General features: G+C 46.5%; 1 protein-coding gene across 1 annotated transcript in view; it reads right to left on the bottom strand.

Annotated features, from left to right (window-relative positions):
• The window catches only part of LOC109885452 (F-actin-uncapping protein LRRC16A), a 219,611-nt gene extending 193,383 nt beyond the window's left edge, over nt 1-26,228 (bottom strand). The window contains exons 1-2 of the mRNA XM_031811859.1: nt 25,851-26,228; nt 14,012-14,109 (exon numbers count right to left, since the gene is read on the bottom strand). Coding sequence (XP_031667719.1) covers nt 14,012-14,109; nt 25,851-25,890 — 138 coding nt within the window. The 5' untranslated portion in view covers nt 25,891-26,228. The remainder of the gene's footprint in view (nt 1-14,011; nt 14,110-25,850) is intronic.
• Between the last annotated feature and the right edge of the window lie 361 nt (nt 26,229-26,589).

Genomic DNA, 26,589 nt, shown 5'->3' with positions numbered 1-26,589 from the left:
GGTCTGAGGTACTGTAGATATGCAGGGAACCTGGAGGCAGACCAGACAGGTCTGAGGTACTGTAGATATGCAGGGAGCCTGGAGGCAGACCAGATAGTGGTCTAGACAACACTCTATCATCACTCCTCACTGTCCTGTGGAGCATGTGTTCCCATGGGAACACTCTCTCTCTCTGTCTCTCTCTCTCTCTCATGAAGCACATGAAGCTCTTTATATGACCACGTATGGATTATATATCAGGACCTATAATTATACTGACCATAGTGTCTGTGTGTGTGATCTAAATGTAGCTTCTCCTCCTCTGGTGCTGTACATGTGGCATGGTTAGGCATTCTAATCTAACACATGTTTTCACACAACCCCTAAGCAACAATCACTCTCACGCAAACACTATACTCTGAACTGTCTAAGTTATAAACCACTGAATGTAATGACTGGTTACTGCCACTGAGAGAACTTTAGTTTATAGCAGAGAAACTGGCACTAAGACCCAGAGAGGAAGTTATCTACTGTGGACTAAGACCCAGAGAGGAAGTTATCCACTGTGAACTACGACCCAGGGAGGAAGTTATCCACTGTGAACTAAGACCCAGAGAGGAAGTTATCTACTGTGGACTAAGACCCAGAGAGGAAGTTATCCACTGTGGACTAAGACCCAGAAAGGAAGTTATCCACTATGGACTAAGACCCAGGGAGGAAGTCATCCACTGTGGACTAAGACCCAGAGAGGAAGTCATCCACTGTGGACTAAGACCCAGAGAGGAAGTCATCCACTGTGGACTAAGACCCAGAGAGGAAGTTATCTACTGTGGACTAAGACCCAGAGAGGAAGTTATCCACTGTGAACTACGACCCAGGGAGGAAGGCTTCAAGGTGGACCCCTGCCTGTGACCATACTCTGTAATCTGGGCTGTCATGTCAAGACAAGCTGAGAGGGGGAGTTGAAAGAGAAGCACAGAGATGTGGAATTTAACACTCAACCAACCCCTCACCACACTGAACATAGAAACAGTCAGCCAATCCCTCACCACACTGAATATAGAAACAGTCAGCCAACCCCTCACCACACTGAATATAGAAACAGTCAGCCAACCCCTCACCATACTGAACAGAGAAACAGTCAGCCAACCCCTCACCATACTGAATATAGAAACAGTCAGCCAACCCCTCACCATACTGAATATAGAAACAGTCAGCCAACCCCTCACCATGCTGAACTCCAGATCTGGTTTTACATAAAGAGATCTCTCTGACTGCAGGACTGAGTAACAACCCAGAACTCCTCAGCTGAGCAACACTCTGTGTGTGTGTGTGTGTGTGTGTGTGTGTGTGTGTGTGTGTGTGTGTGTGTGTGTGTGTGTGTGTGTGTGTGTGTGTGTGTGTGTGTGTGTGTGTATGTGTGTGTGTGTGTGTGTGTGTGCAAGAGACTGTAGATTCTTCTGGAATTGACAAAATTTGTTAGGAGTGCTAACTGCCTCCCAGCTGGGCCTCATTATAACATTATCAGATAGCTTCATAATGGAGCAACACTTGAGGACGGAGGGAGGGAGGAAGGGAGGAAAGGAAGAAGGCTATATTACACTTCATGCGCCTGTGAACCAAGGTTACAATGACTTTTAAGTCAAGTCAAAACACACAAACAAACTAGAGAACTAGCTATGTGAGCTAGTCTTCATCATGCTAACAATTAGTGCATGTATCACTGTGGACATCATAGAGAACTAGCTATGTGAGCTAGTCTTCATCATGCTAACAATTAGTGCATGTATCACTGTGGACATCATAGAGAACTAGCTATGTGAGCTAGTCTTCATCATGCTAACGATTAGTGCATGTATCACTGTGGACATCATAGAGAACTAGCTATGTGAGCTAATCTTCATCATGCTAACGATTAGTGCATTTATCACTGTGGATATCATTGAGAACTAGCTATGTGAGCTAATCTTCATCATGCTAACGATTAGTGCATTTATCATTGTGGATATCATAGAGAACTAGCTATGTGAGCTAGTCTTCATCATGCTAACGATTAGTGCATTTATCATTGTGGACATCATAGAGAACTAGCTATGTGAGCTAATCTTCATCATGCTAACAATTAGTGCATGTATCACTGTGGACATCATAGAGAACTAGCTATGTGAGCTAATCTTCATCATGCTAACGATTAGTGCATTTATCATTGTGGATATCATTGAGAACTAGCTATGTGAGCTAATCTTCATCATGCTAACGATTAGTGCATTTATCATTGTGGATATCATAGAGAACTAGCTATGTGAGCTAGTCTTCATCATGCTAATGATTAGTGCATTTATCATTGTGGACATCATAGAGAACTAGCTATGTGAGCTAATCTTCATCATGCTAACAATTAGTGCATGTATCACTGTGGACATCATAGAGAACTAGCTATGTGAGCTAATCTTCATCATGCTAACGATTAGTGCATTTATCATTGTGGATATCATAGAGAACTAGCTATGTGAGCAGTGGTAGCAGGGCAGTGGTAGCAGGACAGTGGTAGTAGGGCAGTGGTAGTAGAGCAGTGGTAGCAGGGCAGTGGTAGTAGGGCAGTGGTAGCAGGGCAGTGGTAGTAGAGCAGTGGTAGTAGAGCAGTGGTAGCAGGGCAGTGGTAGTAGAGCAGTGGTAGTAGAGCAGTGGTAGCAGGGCAGTGGTAGTAGAGCAGTGGTAGCAGGGCAGTGGTAGTAGAGCAATGGTAGTAGAGCAGTGGTAGTAGGTAGTAGAGCAGTGGTAGTAGGACAGTGGTAGTAGGGCAGTGGTAGTAGAGCAGTGGTAGCAGAGCAGTGGTAGTAGAGCAGTGGTAGCAGGGCAGTGGTAGTAGAGCAGTGGTAGTAGAGCAGTGGTAGTAGAGCAGTGGTAGTAGAGCAGTGGTAGCAGGGCAGTGGTAGTAGAGCAGTGGTAGCAGGGCAGTGGTAGTAGAGCAGTGGTAGTAGGGCAGTGGTAGTAGGGCAGTGGTAGCAGGGCAGTGGTAGTAGAGCAGTGGTAGTAGAGCAGTGGTAGCAGGGCAGTGGTAGTAGAGCAGTGGTAGTAGAGCAGTGGTAGCAGGGCAGTGGTAGTAGAGCAGTGGTAGCAGGGCAGTGGTAGTAGAGCAGTGGTAGTAGAGCAGTGGTAGTAGAGCAGTGGTAGTAGAGCAGTGGTAGTAGGGCAGTGGTAGTAGAGCAGTGGTAGTAGAGCAGTGGTAGTAGAGCAGTGGTAGTAGAGCAGTGGTAGTAGTACTGCAGATCTGGACTTCTGGAGTGACCTACAATATACTGTACGCTGAACAACAGCTTGAGAACGTCATTCCAGACTTTGTCCACTTCATCAAAGCCCAAAAAGCTGCATGACAATGCACACAAGATTCCATTTCAACCAATATTTTATAGTATCGAATTAACTGGATTTATCAATGTAAACACCCCCCCCCCCCCCCCCCCCCTGATTAAACCAGGATATGACCACATAACGTCATCGAGTCTGGTCAGTGGTCAGCTATAAAAGGCCTTCGGATCAGGACACCACGATGGCCTGTTCTCTTTAAAAGCAGCTTAACCAGTCGTGGTCATGTGGCTGATGGTGGATGAAACACCATGTAATTTGACCCAAATTAAAGCCCGTCTCATCCCAGGTCTGAGGTCTGCTAGCTGAGGCCAAATCTCTGCCACTCCTCTACAGAGAGAGAGCAACCAGAAGTGAACCATTAGTGGACCGTGATAAGCGTGGTCTCTGGGCTAAAAATAGGTATGGAGAGGACAGACACAGACCAGACCAGTAGACATGGCTTCAAATACTAGTTGTTTTCTTGCCTGGTGCAATGGAACCAATGTGATAGTTCATTAACTTTTGGTTTACCAGATAGGTTGATGGAGAACACACAGATGGGTTGATGGAGAACACACAGATGGGTTGATGGAGAACACACAGATGGGTTGATGGAGAACACACAGATGGGTTGATGGAGAACACACAGATAGGTTGATGGAGAACACACAGATGGGTTGATGGAGAACACACAGATGGGTTGATGGAGAACACACAGATGGGTTGATGGAGAACACACAGATGGGTTGATGGAGAACACACAGATGGGTTGATGGAGAACACACAGATGGGTTGATGGAGAACACACAGATAGGTTGATGGAGAACACACAGATAGATTGATGGAGAACACAGATGGGTTGATGGAGAACACACAGATGGGTTGATGGAGAACACACAGATGGGTTGATGGAGAACACACAGATGGGTTGATGGAGAACACACAGATGGGTTGATGGAGAACACACAGATGGGTTGATAGAGAACACACAGATGGGTTGATGGAGAACACACAGATAGGTTGATGGAGAACACACAGATAGATTGATGGAGAACACAGATGGGTTGATGGAGAACACGCAGATAGGTTGATAGGTCCATCAACCTATCTGTGTGTTCTCCATCAACCTATCTGCGTGTTCTCCATCAACCTATCTGTGTGTTCTCCATCAACCTATCTGTGTGTTCTCCATCAACCTATCTGCTATTCCAAAAGCACAACGGATTCCACAGAAAACTAGCATAGAGCAGTGGTAGCAGGGCAGTTCTGGCCACAGACTGTTCTGCCATGCCCCTCCCACCCTGCCTGCACTCCCATGCCCCTCCCACCCTGCCTGCGCTCCCATGCCCTCCCACCCTGCCTGCGCTCCCATACCCCTCCTACCCTGCCTGCGATCCCATGCCCCTCCCACACTGCCTGCACTCCCATGCCCCTCCCACCCTGCCTGCGCTCCCATGCCCCTCCCACCCTGCCTGCGATCCCATGCCCCTCCCACTCTGCCTGCGCTCCCATGCCCTCCCACCCTGCCTGCGCTCCCATGCCCCTCCCACCCTGCCTGCGATCCCATGCCCCTCCCACCCTGCCTGCACTCCCATGCCCTCACTGGCAGGCCCACTGTGTGTGTGTGTGTGTGTGTTTACCCAGGGCTGTAGAGGAAGTAAGCCACTGGACCAGCTCCCAGTCAGAGTTGAGCTGACAAGCCTAGTTTCCTCTGCAGGGAACAATACCCATGAACCACACAAGAGCAAAAACAAACACAACGGTCCCATGACTGTTCTCTGAGACTGGGCCTGATGCATGCTGGGAGGCAGGGAGACACATGGCTGTTCTCTGAGACTGGGCCTGATGCATGCTGGGAGGCAGGGAGACACATGGCTGTTCTCTGAGACTGGGCCTGATGCATGCTGGGAGGCAGGGAGACACATGGCTGTTCTCTGAGACTGGGCCTGATGCATGCTGGGAGGCAGGGAGACACATGGCTGTTCTCTGAGACTGGGCCTGATGCATGCTGGGAGGCAGGGAGACACATGGCTGTTCTCTGAGACTGGGTCTGATGCATGCTGGGAGGCAGGGAGACAGACACATGGCTGTTCTCTGAGACTGGGCCTGATGCATGCTGGGAGGCAGGGAGACACATGGCTGTTCTCTGAGACTGGGCCTGATGCATGCTGGGAGGCAGGGAGACACATGGCTGTTCTCTGAGACTGGGCCTGATGCATGCTGGGAGGCAGGGAGACACATGACTGTTCTCTGAGACTGGGCCTGATGCATGCTGGGAGACAGGGAGACACATGGCTGTTCTCTGAGACTGGGCCTGATGCATGCTGGGAGGCAGGGAGACACATGGCTGTTCTCTGAGACTGGGCCTGATGCATGCTGGGAGGCAGGGAGACACATGACTGTTCTCTGAGACTGGGCCTGATGCATGCTGGGAGGCAGGGAGACACATGGCTGTTCTCTGAGACTGGGCCTGATGCATGCTGGGAGGCAGGGAGACACATGGCTGTTCTCTGAGACTGGGCCTGATGCATGCTGGGAGGCAGGGAGACACATGGCTGTTCTCTGAGACTGGGCCTGATGCATGCTGGGAGGCAGGGAGACACATGACTGTTCTCTGAGACTGGGTCTGATGCATGCTGGGAGGCAGGGAGACACATGGCTGTTCTCTGAGACTGGGCCTGATGCATGCTGGGAGGCAGGGAGACACATGACTGTTCTCTGAGACTGGGCCTGATGCATGCTGGGAGGCAGGGAGACACATGGCTGTTCTCTGAGACTGGGTCTGACGCATGCTGGGAGGCAGGGAGACACATGACTGTTCTCTGAGACTGGGCCTGATGCATGCTGGGAGGTAGGGAGACACATGGCTGTTCTCTGAGACTGGGCCTGATGCATGCTGGGAGGCAGGGAGACACATGGCTGTTCTCTGAGACTGGGCCTGACGCATGCTGGGAGGCAGGGAGACACATGACTGTTCTCTGAGACTGGGCCTGATGCATGCTGGGAGGTAGGGAGACACATGGCTGTTCTCTGAGACTGGGCCTGATGCATGCTGGGAGGTAGGGAGACACATGGCTGTTCTCTGAGACTGGGTCTGATGCATGCTGGGAGGCAGGGAGACACATGGCTGTAACTCTGAGACTGGGCCTGATGCATGCTGGGAGGCAGGGAGACACATGGTTGTTCTCTGAGACTGGGTCTGATGCATGCTGGGAGGCAGGGAGACACATGGCTGTTCTCTGAGACTGGGCCTGATGCATGCTGGGAGGCAGGGAGACACATGGCTGTTCTCTGAGACTGGGTCTGATGCATGCTGGGAGGCAGGGAGACACATGGCTGTTCTCTGAGACTGGGTCTGATGCATGCTGGTCGGCAGGGAGACACATGACTGTTCTCTGAGACTGGGTCTGACACATGCTGGGAGGTAGGGAGACACATGACTGTTCTCTGAGACTGGGTCTGATGCATGCTGGGAGGCAGGGAGACACATGGCTGTTCTCTGAGACTGGGTCTGATGCATGCTGGGAGGCAGGGAGACACATGACTGTTCTCTGAGACTGGGCCTGACGCATGCTGGGAGGCAGGGTGACACATGGCTGTTACACCTCCTCCCCTGTGAACTGAGGAAGCTAAAATCCAGTTGTGTACTCTGTTCATGTACCTTGGTTGTACAGCCAGGTGGTGACAGTATTCATTTAAATTGTCCACAGTAAGCAGGTCCCAGCAGTGTCCCAGGTGGTTGGTTCACTAGACTAAACCCAGAGCAGAGAGGACTAAAGGCCTGGCTTGGCTCCTCCACCTCTACTTCCCCTCACTACACAGTCATGATGGGCGTAACCTCTACTATGGAGTGTAACCCCAGGCTGAATGAGGACCCACTCCCAGATTCTACAGGCTTTCCAGACATTTTGACCAGATATATTACCATTTCAAATGGTATTAATGTGTATGGTTAATGATAAACACCTCTCTCTCTCTCTCTCTCTCTCTCTCTCTCTCTCTCTCTCTCAGAGGAATGCAGTGCTAACTGCTAAAGGTTGTACAGTAAGAGTCAGTCACACCTCACAGCAGCGTACGGTCCACTAGCCCAGCTAGCCAGACATTACTGTAGGATACGGCCCGGCAGTTAGCACAGGGTCACCTGTGACAGTGTTACAGAGCTGTGACTAACCTAACCACTAATGACCGTCTCATGTATAATGCACCACTACAAGCCAGACATAATGTAGGATACCCAGTTAGCACAGGGACACCTGTGACAGTGTTACAGAGCTGTGACTAACCTAACCAGGCATAATGTAGGATACCCAGTTAGCACAGGGACACCTGTGACAGTGTTACAGAGCTGTGACTAACCTAACCAGGCATAATGTAGGATACCCAGTTAGCACAGGGACACCTGTGACAGTGTTACAGAGCTGTGACTAACCTAACCAGGCATAATGTAGGATACCCAGTTAGCACAGGGTCACCTGTGACAGTGTTACAGAGCTGTGACTAACCTAACCAGGCATAATGTAGGATACCCAGTTAGCACAGGGTCACCTGTGACAGTGTTACAGAGCTGTGACTAACCTAACCACTAATGACCGTCTCATGTATAATGCACCACTACAAGCCAGACATAATGTAGGATACCCAGTTAGCACAGGGACACCTGTGACAGTGTTACAGAGCTGTGACTAACCTAACCAGGCATAATGAAGGCTGAAGCCCACAGATTAAAGGAAACGATACACATTAACGTTGCCACTCCACTTTCCAACCAATGGGTAAACTGGGAATGTGAAGAATTCAACCAATGGGTAAACTGGGAATGTGAAGAATTCAACCAATGGGCAAACTGGGAATGTGAAGAATTCAACCAATGGGCAAACTGGGAATGTGAAGAATTCAATCAATGGGCAAACTGGGAATGTGAAGAATTCAACCAATGGGCAAACTGGGAATGTGAAGAATTCAACCAATGGGCAAACTGGGAATGTGAAGAATTCAACCAATGGGCAAACTTGGAATGTGAAGAATTCAACCAATGGGCAAACGGGGAATGTGAAGAATTCAACCAATGGGCAAACTGGAATGGGCAAACTGGGAATGTGAAGAATTCAACCAATGGGCAAACTGGGAATGTGAAGAATTCAACCAATGGGCAAACTGGGAATGTGAAGAATTCATGAAACAGCTGGAACAGTTTTGAATCAGGTGAACCAGTGATGCTGGAACAGTTTTGAATCAGGTGAACCAGTGATGCTGGAACAGTTTTGAATCAGGTGAACCAGTGATGCTGGAACAGTTTTGAATCAGGTGAACCAGTGATGCTGGAACAGTTTTGAATCAGGTGAACCAGTGATGCTGGAACTGTTTTGAATCAGGTGAACCAGTGATGCTGGAACAGTTTTGAATCAGGTGAACCAGTGATGCTGGAACAGACTCCTCTGGGTCTGCAGGTCCTCAGGGATCTTCCTTCTGACGGAGTGATGTTATCATCCTTCATCATGTCATCCCTCCATCCCTCTTCCTTCATCCCTCCATCTCCTCTTCCTTCATCCCGTCATCCCTCCATCCCTCTTCCTTCATCCTGTCATCCCTCTTCCTTCATCCCATCATCCCTCCATACCTCTTCCTTCACCCTGTCATCCCTCCATCTCCATCTCCTCTTCCTTCATCCTGTCATCCCTCTTCCTTCATCCCGTCATCCCTCTTCCTTCATCCCGTCATCCCTCTTCCTTCATCCTGTCATCCCTCTTCCTTCATCCCGTCATCCCTCTTCCTTCATCCTGTCATCCCTCTTCCTTCATCCCGTCATCCCTCTTCCTTCATCCTGTCATCCTTCATCCTGTCATCCCTCCATCTCCTCTTCCTTCATCCCGTCATCCCTCTTCCTTCATCCTGTCATCCCTCCATCTCCTCTTCCTTCATCCTGTCATCCCTCTTCCTTCATCCCGTCATCCCTCATCCTGTCATCCCTCTTCCTTCATCCCGTCATCCCTCTTCCTTCATCCTGTCATCCCTCTATCCCTCATCCATTCCTTCTGATTGATCACACGTAACGTCCTTATTATGAGAGACCTGCCTCAGGCTTCTTTCCCACTAGTTAAAGACAGCTTGGAGTGACGTTGACAGGATGTGTGTTTGACAGACGTCTGTAACTAACTCTGAAATAGATAATACTCACACGCCATTAGGACATGTGCACTGTCATGCCGTTTTATAGACACTGTTGGGGAAAACAGAGACACGTGACAAAGCCAGTTGTATGTCCCTGCAGCAGTGACAGACAGCAGTGACCCACCTCATCAGGGTCTAATGAGTTAACAGGAAACACACACACACACACACACACACACACACACACACACACACACACACACACACACACACACACACACACACACACAGGTAAGGCAACCATCTCCATACCCGGAGGGATATTTACGCACCAGGAAGACAGACAACTAAGAGGAGTATTTAATAAAGATGGAAAATATACAGAAAATACCCTATTTAAAATGTCCATCTGTTTTCCTCTCTGTCACACTAACCCAGAGACATAATAATGTAGCTTTTTGTTTTACTCCTTTCTAATTTAATGTAATAAAATCTTGAACAGGGAGGTCAGACGATGGGTGCCCGTCTGCTTCTGTTACGTTCTCTCTATGCCACTTCCTCCCTAATTATGTTCTCTCTAGTGGAACAACAAATACTTTAAACAGTCACTTATTTGTTCAGTGAGCCGAGCTGAACGGCTGTTATGTGAAGTCAGCATTTCATTCTCATGCTGTCTCTCCCTCTCTCTTTCTCTCTCCTTCTCTCTCTTTCTCCTCTCGCTCTCTCCTTCAGTCTTCCGCTCCCTCTCTCTCCCTCTCTCTCTCTCTCTCTCTCTCTCTCTCTCTCCACCTCTCTCTTTCTCTCTCCACCTCTCTCTCTCTCTCTCTCACTCTCTCTCTCCCTCACTCTCTCTCTCCCTCCCACTCTCTCTCTCTCTCCCCCCTCCCCCTCCCCCCCCCCCTCTCTCTCTCTCCTCCCACTCCCCCCCCCCCCCTCTCTCTCTCTCTCTCCCTCCCCTCCCACTCTCTCTTTCTCTCTCTGTTTTTCCGCCTGGGTGGAGTAAATTGAATTCCACAGACTTCAGATAAATTCCAGTGTTCCATTTCTACTGTATAACAGACTCCTACATGATAATATTGTTCTCTGTATGAGCACACAGCCAACACAAGCCCCAGCTAGTATGATACTGTCTGTGTCTGTGTTGTAAAACTCCTCCTGACTGCCTCCATTCAGGGTTTCCCCATAATACTACAGTAGATCTACAACACTAAGAAATGAAAACACGGTTTGACAAACATTCTGACCCTCTGACGTCTGGGGACGGTCGAAGAACCCTTTTAGGTTCTACAAACGTTCTGACCCTCTGACGTCTGGGGACGGTCGAAGAACCCTTTTAGGTTCTACAAACGTTCTGACCCTCTGACGTCTGGGGACGGTCGAAGAACCCTTTTAGGTTCTACAAACGTTCTGACCCACTGACGTCTGGGGACGGTCGAAGAACCCTTTTAGGTTCTACAAACGTTCTGACCCTCTGACGTCTGGGGACGGTCAAAGAACCCTTTTAGGTTCTACAAACGTTCTGACCCTCTGACGTCTGGGGACGGTCGAAGAACCCTTTTAGGTTCTACAAACGTTCTGACCCTCTGACGTCTGGGGACGGTCGAAGAACCCTTTTAGGTTCTACAAACGTTCTGACCCTCTGACGTCTGGGGACGGTCGAAGAACCCTTTTAGGTTCTACAAACGTTCTGACCCTCTGACGTCTGGGGACGGTCGAAGAACCCTTTTAGGTTCTACAAACGTTCTGACCCTCTGACGTCTGGGGACGGTCGAAGAACCCTTTTAGGTTCTACAAAAGTTGTGACCCACTGACGTCTGGGGACGGTCGAAGAACCCTTTTAGGTTCTACAAACGTTCTGACCCTCTGACGTCTGGGGACGGTCAAAGAACCCTTTTAGGTTCTACAAACGTTCTGACCCTCTGACGTCTGGGGACGGTCGAAGAACCCTTTTAGGTTCTACAAACGTTCTGACCCTCTGACGTCTGGGGACGGTCGAAGAACCCTTTTAGGTTCTACAAACCACCTTTCTTCCTAAGAGTATAGCTGAACGTCGGAGATGAAGAAATGATTGGTTGGGCCGGTGCCATCAAACACAATACAAGTAGTTGATGATGAATGAATCTCATGAGGAAACTAGTCACTAGACTGGAGCAATGAGCTGTGGAGGGAGAAAGAGTCAACTGCTGTCAGGCCCTGGGACTCAAACCCCTGCTTCTGTCTGTCTGTCAGGCCCTGGGACTCAAACCCCTGCTTCTGTCTGTCTGTCTGTCAGGCCCTGGGACTCAAACCCCTGCTTCTGTCTGTCTGTCTGTCTGTCTGTCAGGCCCTGGGACTCAAACCCCTGCTTCTGTCTGTCTGTCTGTCTGTCTGTCTGTCTGTCTGTCTGTCTGTCTGTCTGTCTGTCTGTCTGTCTGTCTGTCTGTCTGTCTGTCTGTCTGTCTGTCTGTCTGTCTGTCTGTCTGTCTGTCTGTCTGTCTGTCTGTCTGTCTGTCTGTCAGGCCCTGGGACTCAAACCCCTGCTTCTGTCTGTCTGTCAGGCCCTGGGACTCAAACCCCTGCTTCTGTCTGTCTGTCAGGCCCTGGAACTCAAACCCCTGCTTCTGTCTGTCAGTTGGCACTAGCAGCATCAAATCTAGAACAATAGAATCTAGAACAATAGAATCTAGAACAATAGAATCTAGAACAATAGAATCTAGAACAATAGAATCTAGAACAATAGAATTCTAGAACAATAGAATCTAGAACAATAGTATCTAGAACAATATAATTCTAGAACAATAGAATCTAGAACAATAGAATTCTAGAACAATAGAATTCTACAACAATAGAATTCAGGCAGCCGATGGAGTTGAATTTACCCTTCAATCACAGGGCTCAGTGACAACCTCAGCAGTCTACAGCCAGCTCACTACCACTATACTGCTATCTAGTAGGATCAATGATGGTAGGACTACACACACACACACACACACACACACACACACTCTCTAGAAACATAATATGTCTCTCTCATAGCATATTTACACCTGTAGTAAAACAAAACCAGTAGCTTGCCAAATGAAACCAGTAGCTTGCCAAATGAAACCAGTAGCTTGCCAAATGAAACCAGTAGCTTGCCAAATGAAACCAGTAGCTTGCCAAATGAAACCAGTAGCTTGCCAAATGAAACCAGTAGCTTGCCAAACGAAACCAGTAGCTTGCCAAACGAAACCAGTAGCTTGCCAAATAAAAACAGTAGTTTGCCAAACGAAACCAGTAGTTTGCCAAACGAAACCAGTAGCTTGTCAAATAAAACCAGTAGCTTGCCAAACGCAACCAGTAGTTTGCCAAATGAAACCAGTAGCTTGCCAAATGAAACCAGTAGCTTGCCAAATGAAACCAGTAGCTTGCCAAACAAAACCAGTAGCTTGCCAAACGCAACCAGTGGTTTGCCAAACGAAACCAGTAGCTTGCCAAATGAAACCAGTAGCTTGCCAAATGAAACCAGTAGCTTGCCAAATGAAACCAGTAGCTTGCCAAATGAAACCAGTAGCTTGCCCCTTCTTAATATCTCTCCAGAGTCTATTCCCTATACCTATTCCCCCTCCTTAATATCTCTCCAGTGTCTATTCCCTATACCTATTCCCCCTCCTTAATATCTCTCCAGAGTCTATTCCCTATACCTATTCCCACTCCTTAATATCTCTCCAGTGTCTATTCCCTATAACTATTCCCCCTCCTTAATAACTCTCCAGAGTCTAATCCCTATTCCCCCTCCTTAATAACTCTCCAGAGTCTAATCCCTATTCCCCCTCCTTAATAACTCTCCAGAGTCTATTCCCTATTCCCCCTCCTTAATAACTCTCCAGAGTCTATTCCCTATTCCCCCTCCTTAATAACTCTCCAGAGTCTAATCCCTATTCCCCCTCCTTAATAACTCTCCAGAGTCTATTCCCTATACTTATTCCCCCTCCTTAATAACTCTCCAGAGTCTATTCCCTATACCTATTCCCTCTCCTTAATAACTCTCCAGAGTCTAATCCCCCCAAAGATTTACAGAAGACATTTCAGATAACTATCCTCAGTGCTCAGTCCCATTAAACACAGAAAATGACAACATGCATTTCTAATGTGCCCATGGAAATGAATGATTAAATGGACTGAAGATTTACTGCACTCTTGACAAACATTTAATTGGAGAAAACCCATTTTCCTCATGCTACATATACAAAACTGGTGTGAGAGTAACAAACGCCCAACATTGATCTCAACAAAATCATACGGTCAGACTTCTTTGACCATTACTCACATATAGGAATAGGTGTAGTGAAAGATGCCCCCTGGGCTGTGGGAGGAATGTAAGGAAGTCTCCTAGGATTGTATCACTGTTCAGGCCACTGATGTTCCTTTCCACAACACAAAGCCATAGCTATGAGGGAAGGGTAGCAGAGGGAAGAGAGAGAGGAGAGCAGAGAGAGAGAGAGGAGAGCAGAGAGAGAGAGAGAGAGGAGAGCAGAGAGAGGAGAGAGAGAGCGAGAACGCTAAAGGAAAGGCCCATTCAGAAGAGAACATATCAGAGGTTATCTGTGTGACTTACCAAGACTCTGTTCTCCACCTTGTCTCCTTTGATCTCTAGTTTGACTCTCTTCTTCACCGAGAGCTTCATCTTCCTCCCTACTGCATCCTTCACACTCTCTACAAGAGGAGAGGAGAGAACAGTAGTAGAGGAGAGGAGAGAACAGTAGTAGAGGAGAGGAGAGGAGAGGGAGAGGGAGAGGGAGAGGGAGAGGAGAGGAGAGGAGAGGAGAGGAGAGGAGAGGAGAGGAGAGGAGAGGAGAGGAGAGGAGAGGAGAGGAGAGGAGAGGAGAGGAGAGGAGAGGAGAGGAGAGGAGAGGAGAGGAGAGGAGAGGAGAGGAGAGGAGAGGAGAGGAGGAGAGGAGAGGAGAGGAGAGGAGTGTTAGGTTTACATGAATAACCAGCTGAGCACCCAGGACATAACTTTTCGAATGTATTCACTTGATTAAATTAACTTGATTAAATCGTTAGGCCAACTTTCCAAAGCTACGCAATGAAATATAAGTGAGCTTGCACTTGATAGCAGGACTGATTTCCCAACAGGAAAGGATTTCCAGTCTGCTTTCATTAAAAAAACAAATTAAATCCATAACTCACACAAACCACAGTGGAATATAGTCGTGTTTTAAAAAGGTCTAAATAATGATGTTTTATCAGCTTTGAACCCCAGCCTGCCTGGAGGAGATTTAAACCTTGTCACCAGTCATAGTTACTTCAGCTTCTGCTGTTCAAATTGATTCTTCACACCCTCTGGAAGCTCATCCAATGAGAATTGGCTTTTTGAGGAACTGGGTCATCTCTCTCTCTCTCTCTCTCTCTCTCTCTCTGTCTCTCTCTCTCTCTCTGTCTCTCTCTCTGCATATATATATATATATATATATATATATATATATATATACACACACAGTGGGGCAAAAAAGTATTTAGTCAGCCACCAATTGTGCAAGTTCTCCCACTTAAAAAGATGAGAGGCCTGTAATGTTATCATAGGTAAACTTCAACTATGACAGACAAAATTAGGAGAAAAAAATCCAGAAAATCACATTGTAGGATTTTTTAATGAATTTATTTGCAAATTATGTTCTGGTGTATAGTCTTTATTAAACATGTTGAACTCTAACCTGCATTTTGGTCCTCCTCTCCTTCAATGGAAGAAAACCTGTATGAAAGACACCTGTCCACACACTCAATCAAACAGACTACCACCTCTCCACAATGGCCAAGACCAGAGAGCTGTGTAAGGACATCAGGGATACAATTGTAGACGTGCACAAGGCTGGGATGAGCTACAGGACAATAGGCAAGCAGCTTGGTGAGAAGGCAACAACTGTTGGTGCAATTATTAGAAAATGGAAGAAGTTCAAGATGACGGTCAATCACCCTCGGTCTGGGGCAAGATCTCACCTTGTGGGGCATCAATGATCATGAGGAAGGTGAGGGATCAGACCAGAACTACACGGCAGGACCTGGTCAATGACCTGAAGAGTGCTGGGACCACAGTCTCAAAGAAAATCATTAGTAACACACTACGCCGTCATGGATTAAAATCCTGCAGCGCACGCAAGGTCCCCCTGCTCAAGCCAGCGCATGTCCAGGCCTGTCTGAAGTTTGCCAATGACCATCTGGATGATCCAGAGGAGGAATGGGAGAAGGTCATGTGGTCTGATGAGACAAAAATTGAGCTTTTTGGACTAAAGTCCACTCGCCGTGTTTGGAGGAAGAAGAATGATGAGTACAACCCCAAGAACACCATCCCAACCGTGAAGCATGGAGGTGGAAACATCATTCTTTGGGGATGATTTTCTGCAAAGGGGACAGGACGACTGCACCGTATTGAGGCAAGGATGGATGGGGCCATGTATCGCGAGACCTTGGCCAACAACCTCCTTCCCTCAGTAAGAGCATTGAAGATGGGTCGTGGCTGGGTCTTCCAGCAGGACAACAACCCGTAACACACAGCCATGGCAACTAACGAGTGGCTCCGTAAGAAGCATCTCAAGGTCCTGGAGTGGCCTAGCCAGTCTCCAGACCTGAACCCAATAGAAAATCTTTGGAGGGAGCTGAAAGTCCGTATTGCCCAGCGACAGCCCCGAAACCTGAAGGATCTGGAGAAGGTCTGTATGGAGGAGTGAGCCAAAATCCCCGCTGCAGTGTGTGCAAACCTGGTCAAGAACTACAGGAAACGTATGATCTCTGTAATTGTAAACAAAGGTTTCTGTACCAAATATTAAGTTCTGCTTTTCTGATGTATCAAATATGTATATGGGTTGCATATAATCTGAGTCAGCATACCATTACCTAAGTATCTGACTGAGCGGTGGTAGGCAGAAGCAGGCGCGTAAACATTCATTCAAACAGCACTTTCGTGTGTTTTGCCAGCAGCTCTTCGTTGTGCGTCAAGCATTGCGCTGTTTATGACTTCAAGCCTATCAACTCCCGAGATGAGGCTTGTGTAACCAAAGTGAAATGGCTGGCTAGTTAGCACGCGCTAATTGTCGTTGTGTTGCTGGTTCGAGCCCAGGGAGGAGCGAGGAGAGGGGCGGAAGCTATACTGTTACACTGGCAATACTAAAGTGCCTATAAGAACATCCAATAGACAAAGGTTAATGAAATACAAATGGTATAGAGGGAAATAGTCCTATAAGTCCTATAATAACTACAACCTAAAACTTCTTACCTGGGAATATTGAAGACTCATGTTAAAATGGAACCACCAGCTTTCATATGTTCTCATGTTCTGAGCAAGGAACTGAAACGTTAGCTTTCTTACATAGCACATATTGCACTTTTACTTTCTTCTCCAACACTTTGTTTTTGCATTATTTAAACCAAATTGAACATGTTTCATTATTTACTTGAGGCTAAATTGATTTTATTGATGTATTATATTAAGTTAAAATAAGTGTTAATTCAGTATTGTTGTAATTGTCATTATTACAAATACAAGTTTTTTCTTAAATCGGCCGATTAATCTGTATCGACTTTTTTGGTCCTCCAATAATTGGTATCGGCGTTGAAAAATCATAATCGGTCGACCTCTACTCATGATGCCATCTATTTTGTGAAGTGCACCAGTTTCTCCTGCAGCAAAGCACACCCTCAACATGATGTTGCCACCCCCGTGCTTCACGGTTGGGATGGTGTTCTTCGGCTTGCAAGCCTCCCCCTTTATCCTCCAAACATAACGATGGTCTGTATGGCCAAATAGTTATATTTTTGTTTCATCAGACCAGAGGACATTTCTCCAAAATGTATGATCTTTGTCCCCATGTGCAGTTGCAAACCGTAGTCTGGTTTTTTTATGGCGGTTTTGGAGCAGTGCCTTCCTTGCTGAGCGGCCTTTCAAGTTGTGTTGATAAAGGACTCGTTTTACTGTGGATATAGATCCTTTGGTACCTGTTTCCTCCAGCATCTTCACAAGGTCCTTTGCTGTTGTTCTGGGATTGATTTGCACTTTTCGCACCAAAGTACGTTCATCTCTAGGAGACAGAATGCATCTCCTTCCTGAGCAGTATGATGGCTGCGTGGTCCCATGGTGTTTATACTTGCATACTATTGTTTGTACAGATGAACGTGTTACCTTCAGGCATTTGGAAATTGCTCCCAAGGATGAACCAGACTTGTGGAGATCTACAATTTTTTTTCTGAGGTCTGATTTCTTTTGATTTTCCCATGATGTCAAGCAAAGAGGCACTGAGTTTGAAGGTAGGCCTTGAAATACATCCACAGGTACACCTCCAAAAGCCTCAAATGAGGTCAATTAGCCTATCAGAAGCTTCTAGCTTCTTCCTATCAGAAGCTTCTCTCTCTCTCGGTCTCTCTTTCACTCTCTCTGTAGCTCTCTCTCTCTGTCTATGTAGCTCTCTCTCTGTCTCTCTGTCTATGTAGCTCTCTCTCTGTAGCTCTCTCTCTCTCTGTAGCTCTCTCTCTCTCTCTGTAGCTCTCTCTCTGTCTCTCTCTGTATCTCTCTCTCTGTATATCTCTGTATCTCTCTCTCTGTCTCTCTCTGTATCTCTCTCTCTCTGTAGCTCTCACTCTCTGTATCTCTCTCTCTCTCTCTCTGTATCTCTCTCTCTGTATCTCTCTGTAGCTCTCTCTCTGTATATCTCTGTAGCTATCTCTCTGTCGCTCTCTCTGTAGCTCTCTCTCTCTCTGTCGCTCTCTCTCTCTGTAGCTCTCTGTAGCTCTCTCTCTCTCTGTAGCTCTCTCTCTCTGTAGCTCTGTCTCTCTCTGTAGCTCTCTCTCTGTAGCTCTCTCTCTCTGTAGCTCTCTCTCTCTGTATCTCTCTCTCTCTTTCGCTCTGTCTCTCTCTCTCTCTCTCTCTCTGTCTCTCTGTAGCTTTCGCTCTGTCTCTCTCTCTCTCTCTGTCTCTCTCTCTCTCTCTGTTTCTCTCTGTAGCTCTCGCTCTGTCTCTCTCTCTTTCTCTCTGTTGCTTTCGCTCTATCTCTACCCCCTCTCTTCACACTGTACTCCTAATTCTGGAGTCTGGTCTGTATGGGGGAGTTTGGTATAACTGTTCTGGCTGTGACTGTGTGACTGCTCGAACATTAGCTAACTCCTTCACTGTGACTGGGCCTGGGTCAAACCCTCTCTGGGAACACAGGTGTTGTTCTGTTGTTGTAACAATCAATTAGGAGCCATGATCTGTAAACTTCCTAAGATGTGACCCTTTCACCCTGGTGCTTGGCCTTGTGCCAGCTGGTGATAAGCTGACAAGCCTCGGAGTAGTCAGACAAAGAGAAAGTTGCTCAGGCAAATCAGTGTTCTCCTCTCGCTGTTGCTCTTTCACTTGCTCTCTCTCTCTCTCAGCCCCCCTCTCTCTCACCCTCCCTCCCTCTCACACACACACACACACACACACACACACACACACACACACACACACACACACACACACACACACACACACACACACACACACACACACACAATCCAGGTGAGGGCTATGAGAGCATCCTCCTGGTTGTGTGTGTGTGCGTCTGTGAGAGAGAGAGAACAGAACAATGAGCATCACTCAGACAATGCAGCTACTTTCTCTTCCTGGTGTGTTCTGACAGAGAATTATCATGCTGACTGTTCTGTGCTGACCGACTGCTCCATGCTGACTGCTCCATGCTGACTGCTCCGTGCTGACTGACTGCTCCATGCTGACTGCTCCATGCTGGCTGACTGCTTCATGCTGGCTGACTGCTCCATGCTGACTGCTCCGTGCTGACTGACTGCTCCGTGCTGACTGCTCCATGCTGACTGACTGCTGACTGCTCCATGCTGACTGACTGCTCCGTGTTGACTGCTCTGTGCTGACTGACTGCTCTGTGCTGACTGACTGCTCCGTGCTGACTGACTGCTGACTGCTTCATGCTGGCTGACTGCTTCATGCTGGCTGACTGCTTCGTGCTGGCTGACTGCTCCGTGCTGGTTGACTGATCCATGCTGACTGACTGCTCCATGCTGACTGACTGCTCCGTGTTGACTGATCTGTGCTGACTGACTGCTCCATGCTGACTGACTGCTCTGTGCTGATTGACTGCTCCGTGTTGACTGCTCCGTGCTGACTGACTGCTCCGTGCTGACTGGCTGCTCCGTGCTGACTGGCTGCTCCGTGCTGACTGACTGCTCCGTGCTGACTGACTGCTCCGTGCTGACTGACTGCTCTGTGCTGGCTGCTCCATGCTGACTGACTGCTCCGTGCTGACTGACTGCTCTGTGCTGACTGCTCTGTGCTGACTGCTCCGTGCTGACTGACTGCTCCGTGCTGACTGACTGCTCCGTGCTGACTGACTGCTCTGTGCTGGCTGCTCCATGCTGACTGACTGCTCCGTGCTGACTGCTCCGTGCTGACTGCTCCGTGCTGACTGCTCCGTGCTGACTGACTGCTCCATGCTGCTATGTGTTACAACAGCTCCTAGAAGAAATTAGATCCTCATTCTACCGTCACTCCCCTGTTCTGTTCTATTGCCGTTGACTGTGATGTCACAACACATGATGTTATGTCAGCCCTCATTCTCTCAGTCACACCATCACAACACATGATGTTATGTCAGCCCTCATTCTCTCAGTCACACCATCACAACACATGATGTTATGTCAGCCCTCATTCTCTCAGTCACACCATCACAATGCATGATGTTATGTCAGCCCTCATTCTCTCAGTCACACCATCACAATGCATGATGTTATGTCAGCCCTCATTCTCTCAGTCACACCATCACAATGCATGATGTTATGTCAGCCCTCATTCTCTCAGTCACACCATCACAATGCATGATGTTATGTCAGCCCTCATTCTCTCAGTCACACCATCACAATGCATGATGTTATGTCAGCCCTCATTCTCTCAGTCACACCATCACAATGCATGATGTTATGTCAGCCCTCATTCTCTCAGTCACACCATCACAATGCATGATGTTATGTCAGCCCTCATTCTCTCAGTCACACCATCACAATGCATGATGTTATGTCAGCCCTCATTCTCTCAGTCACACCATCACAATGCATGATGTTATGTCAGCCCTCATTCTCTCAGTCACACCATCACAATGCATGATGTTATGTCAGCCCTCATTCTCTCAGTCACACCATCACAACGCATGATGTTATGTCAGCCCTCATTCTCTCAGTCACACCATCACAACGCATGATGTTATGTCAGCCCTCATTCTCTCAGTCACACCATCACAATGCATGATGTTATGTCAGCCCTCATTCTCTCAGTCACACCATCACAATGCATGATGTTATGTCGGCCCTCATTCTCTCAGTCACACCATCACAACACATGATGTTATGTCAGCCCTCATTCTCTCAGTCACACCATCACAATGCATGATGTTATGTCAGCCCTCATTCTCTCAGTCACACCATCACAACGCATGATGTTATGTCAGCCCTCATTCTCTCAGTCACACCATCACAATGCATGATGTTATGTCAGCCCTCATTCTCTCAGTCACACCATCACAACACATGATGTTATGTCATCCCTCATTCTCTCAGTCACACCATCACAATGCATGATGTTATGTCAGCCCTCATTCTCTCAGTCACACCATCACAATGCATGATTGTTCTGATGGGAGAACTGGCCCCAATACTGTTCTGCTTTCACAACTGCTTGTGTTACTGTGGTGCTTCCAAACATAATTCCATCATGAGGACAGAGTGTGAGTTTATCAGGAGCTGGTCGATCAACCTCAATGATACTGGAATCTAGAAACGTCTAACGTCAACTACACACGTCTGGTGTCATATCGGGAGGGTAAAAGTCACCAAGCCGAATCCTATCATATCACTGTGAAACAGAGAGGTCTTTATCCACGGTTTGGTGTAATCTGGTGTCCTTACATGCAACTAAACTAGTAACTTGAGTCAGGATTTGACCAGCTTCCTTTCAATACAATTCAATCAATTATTTATTTACGTTGTAGTACTACATTGTTTAGATGTTACCGGAGAGCCAAGTCCAGGTCCAAGAGGCTTCTAAACAGCTTCTACCGTCTAAGCCATAAGACTCCTGAACAGCCAATCAAATGGCTACCCAGACTATTTGCATTGACCCCCCCACCCCCTCCCCTCCCCCAAATTGTTACTCTGCTGCTATTCTCTGTTTATCATCTATGCATAGTCACTTTAACTATACATTCATGTACATATTACCTCAATGACCTCGACTAACCGGTGACCCCGCTCTTTAATTATTTGCTATTTTTCTATTATCTTTTCATTTGTATTTGTGTATAATTTATTTATGTTTTACTTCAGTGTATTTTAGTAAATAATTTCTTATCACGTATTTTTCTTGAAACTGCATTGTTGGTTAAGGGCTTGTAAGTAAGCATTTCACTGTAAGGTCTACTACACCTGTTGTATTCAGCATTTCACTGTAAGGTCTACTACACCTGTTGTATTCAGCATTTCACTGTAAGGTCTACCTACACCTGTTGTATTCAGCATTTCACTGTAAGGTCTACTACATCTGTTGTATTCAGCATTTCACTGTAAGGTCTACCTACACCTGTTGTATTCAGCATTTCACTGTAAGGTCTACCTACACCTGTTGTATTCAGCATTTCACTGTAAGGTCTACCTACACCTGTTGTATTCAGCATTTCACTGTAAGGTCTACTACACCTGTTGTATTCAGCATTTCCCTGTAAGGTCTACCTACACCTGTTGTATTCAGCATTTCACTGTAAGGTCTACTACACCTGTTGTATTCAGCATTTCACTGTAAGGTCTACTACATCTGTTGTATTCAGCATTTCACTGTAAGGTCTACTACACCTGTTGTATTCAGCATTTCACTGTAAGGTCTACTACACCTGTTGTATTCAGCATTTCACTGTAAGGTCTACCTACACCTGTTGTATTCAGCATTTCACTGTAAGGTCTACCTACATCTGTTGTATTCAGCATTTCACTGTAAGGTCTACTACACCTGTTGTATTCAGCATTACACTGTAAGGTCTACTACACCTGTTGTATTCAGCATTACACTGTAAGGTCTACTACACCTGTGGTATTCAGCATTACACTGTAAGGTCTACTACACCTGTTGTATTCAGCATTTCACTGTAAGGTCTACTACACCTGTTGTATTCAGCATTTCACTGTTAGGTCTACTACACCTGTTGTATTCAGCATTACACTGTAAGGTCTACTACACCTGTTGTATTCAGCATTTCACTGTAAGGTCTACTACACCTGTTGTATTCAGCATTTCACTGTTAGGTCTACTACACCTGTTGTATTCAGCATTTCACTGTAAGGTCTACTACACCTGTTGTATTCAGCATTTCACTGTAAGGTCTACTACACCTGTTGTATTCAGCATTTCACTGTAAGGTCTACTACACCTGTTGTATTCAGCATGTCACTGTAAGGTCTACTACACCTGTTGTATTCAGCATTACACTGTAAGGTCTACTACACCTGTTGTATTCAGCATTTCACTGTAAGGTCTACTACACCTGTTGTATTCAGCATTTCACTGTAAGGTCTACTACACCTGTTGTATTCAGCATTTCACTGTTAGGTCTACTACACCTGTTGTATTCAGCATTTCACTGTAAGGTCTACTACACCTGTTGTATTCAGCATTTCACTGTAAGGTCTACTACACCTGTTGTATTCAGCATTTCACTGTAAGGTCTACTACACCTGTTGTATTCAGCATTTCACTGTAAGGTCTACCTACACCTGTTGTATTCAGCATTTCCCTGTAAGGTCTACTACACCTGTTCTATTCAGCATTTCCCTGTAAGGTCTACTACACCTGTTGTATTCAGCATTTCACTGTAAGGTCTACCTACATCTGTTGTATTCAGCATTTCCCTGTAAGGTCTACCTACATCTGTTGTATTCAGCATTTCACTGTAAGGTCTACTACACCTGTTGTATTCAGCATTTCACTGTAAGGTCTACTACACCTGTTGTATTCAGCATTACACTGTAAGGTCTACTACACCTGTTGTATTCAGCATTTCACTGTAAGGTCTACTACACCTGTTGTATTCAGCATTTCACTGTAAGGTCTACTACACCTGTTGTATTCAGCATTTCACTGTAAGGTCTACTACACCTGTTGTATTCAGCATTTCACTGTAAGGTCTACTACACCTGTTGTATTCAGCATTTCACTGTAAGGTCTACTACACCTGTTGTATTCAGCATTTCACTGTAAGGTCTACTACACCTGTTGTATTCAGCATTTCACTGTAAGGTCTACCTACACCTGTTGTATTCAGCATTTCCCTGTAAGGTCTACTACACCTGTTCTATTCAGCATTTCCCTGTAAGGTCTACTACACCTGTTGTATTCAGCATGTCACTGTAAGGTCTACTACACCTGTTGTATTCAGCATGTCACTGTAAGGTCTACTATACCTGTTGTATTCAGCATTTCACTGTAAGGTCTACTACACCTGTTGTATTCGGCATTTCACTGTAAGGTCTACTACATCTGTTGTATTCAGCATTTCACTGTAAGGTCTACTACACCTGTTGTATTCAGCATTTCACTGTAAGGTCTACTACACCTGTTGTATTCAGCATTTCCCTGTAAGGTCTACTACACCTGTTGTATTCAGCATTTCACTGTAAGGTCTACTACATCTGTTGTATTCGGCATTTCCCTGTAAGGTCTACTACACCTGTTGTATTCAGCATTTCACTGTAAGGTCTACTACACCTGTTGTATTCAGCATTTCACTGTAAGGTCTACTACATCTGTTGTATTCGGCATTTCCCTGTAAGGTCTACTACACCTGTTGTATTCGGCATTTCACTGTAAGGTCTACTACACCTGTTGTATTCAGCATTTCCCTGTAAGGTCTACTACACCTGTTGTATTCTGCATTTCACTGTAAGGTCTACTACACCTGTTGTATTCAGCATTTCACTGTAAGGTCTACTACATCTGTTGTATTCAGCACATGTGATAAATAACATTTGGATGTGATTATTGAACACTGTTATGCCTATAGGGTCACAGCTAGGTAATTACATTTTAGTTACAGTGTAACTCCTCTGGTATGGCATAAAGGCCAATTAATGCAAAGTGTTTAATACGCTACCCAATCAGCAATGAACACACACCATGCTTTAGGACTACACTGTATAGCATAAAGGCCAATGAACACACACCATGCTTTAGGACTACACTGTATAGCATAAAGGCCAATGAACACACACCATGCTTTAGGACTACACTGTATAGCATAAAGGCCAATGAACACACACCATGCTTTAGGACTACACTGTATAGCATAAAGGCCAATGAACACACACCGTGCTTTAGGACTACACTGTATAGCATAAAGGCCAATGAACACACACCATGCTTTAGGACTACACTGTATAGCATAAAGGCCAATGAACACACACCATGCTTTAGGACTACACTGTATAGCATAAAGGCCAATGAACACACACCGTGCTTTAGGACTACACTGTATAGCATAAAGGCCAATGAACACACACCTAGCTTTAGGACTACACTGTATAGCATAAAGGCCAATGAACACACACTGTGCTTTAGGACTACACTGTATAGCATAAAGGCCAATGAACACACACCATGCTTTAGGACTACACTGTATAGCATAAAGGCCAATGAACACACACCATGCTTTAGGACTACACTGTATAGCATAAAGGCCAATGAGCACACACCATGCTTTAAGGACTACACTGTATCATGACTTGTCCTTTACATCAACTCCTCTACATCCAGCAGGTGCAGGTCCATCTGATGTCGTGGGGACTAATAACACAGACACACACGTGGACCATGAGGTTTGAACGAGATGAGTTACCTGACTGATGTTACACGTAGGTGACATTAGCTCAGATATTCTACGTTTTACAAGGTGATTACCAGAGAGAAACATAAAAAAAACACCTACAAAGACCGTCTGAAGCTACACTCCGCCATGCCTGAGGTTTCCAAACCGTTAGAGATGTACTCACGGGTTTAATAATACTGTAGCCCAATACAACGGGACAATGATTTACTGGGATAAAGACACGATTTAAAAACGGATGAAAGACAATCTCACTGAGACACTGGGATGTCTCTATATCTAAACGATTTTTCTGCTATTATACGATTTTATGTCGCTAAACCCAGCCAGTCTGGTTAAATGTTAAATGATAGTCTAAACAATGGAATTCGCCGAATACAGCGTTTCTCTGTTGGATGGTTATTACTGAAATATCAGTAACTACATTTTGCCACACAGTAATATCCCGCATCATTACAAGCCCGTGGGTTTCCCTGGATCACAATAAGACACAGCGGGTTGCCTTTACTAGCGGTTAGTAGCTACCGTTAACAAACCGGTGTTCACATGTCTTACCCAGCAGTTCTTTGGGGACCTCTGATACTTCCTCGCTCATTTTTGAAGTCTTGGCTCGACGATAATATCCAACGGAAAACACAAAAATACTGTGTGTCAATAATTCAAATAATAAAATAACGGGTGGATACAACAGACAGAGAGTCCTGCTCGCGAAGTGTCAGGTGCCGCTCCGAACGCCCGGTTACATGTTTCCCTCCCCTCGCGTTTTCGGTAAGATGTATCCACATTTGCCTGGGCGCATATCCCTCCGTTTCCTGTCCGTTTCTAAAACTCAGGATAGGAAAATCATACATTTAAAAAATAACAGATTTCCTCAGAGAATCCGCTGATTAACGACTAGTAGATGACACCATCAGGGCTCACCTCGCGAGAATGAACCGCCACCGGAAGAATCACACACCCTCACACAGGGCCCTCGTAGTACGTTACAGACCGTGATGCGCCAGCCCCTCCTCTCCTGCGACGCCCGGGCCGTCGTGGCTGGCTGGCTGTAGACGGGTCAAGGAGCGCAGCAGCAGCGAGGAGAAGGGGACATCTGCTGGCGCTGTGTGAAGCTACATGCTGTACTGTGTATTAATGCTGTATTATAAGGTTGAAGTGCCTTGCTCAAGGGCACATTGACAGATTTTTGTCCACATATTTGGCTCAGGGATTCGAACCAGTGACCTTTCAGTTACTGGCCCAACACTCTTAAGCACAAGGCTACCTGCTTTACATTACCTGCTATAGGAATAAA

This window comes from Oncorhynchus kisutch, unplaced genomic scaffold (assembly GCF_002021735.2).
Source record: "Oncorhynchus kisutch isolate 150728-3 unplaced genomic scaffold, Okis_V2 Okis02a-Okis13b_hom, whole genome shotgun sequence".
NCBI classification, from domain to species: Eukaryota; Metazoa; Chordata; class Actinopteri; order Salmoniformes; family Salmonidae; genus Oncorhynchus; species Oncorhynchus kisutch.
Note: the sequence above shows the minus strand (reverse complement) of the source record. Positions and strands in the feature narration are given on the sequence as shown.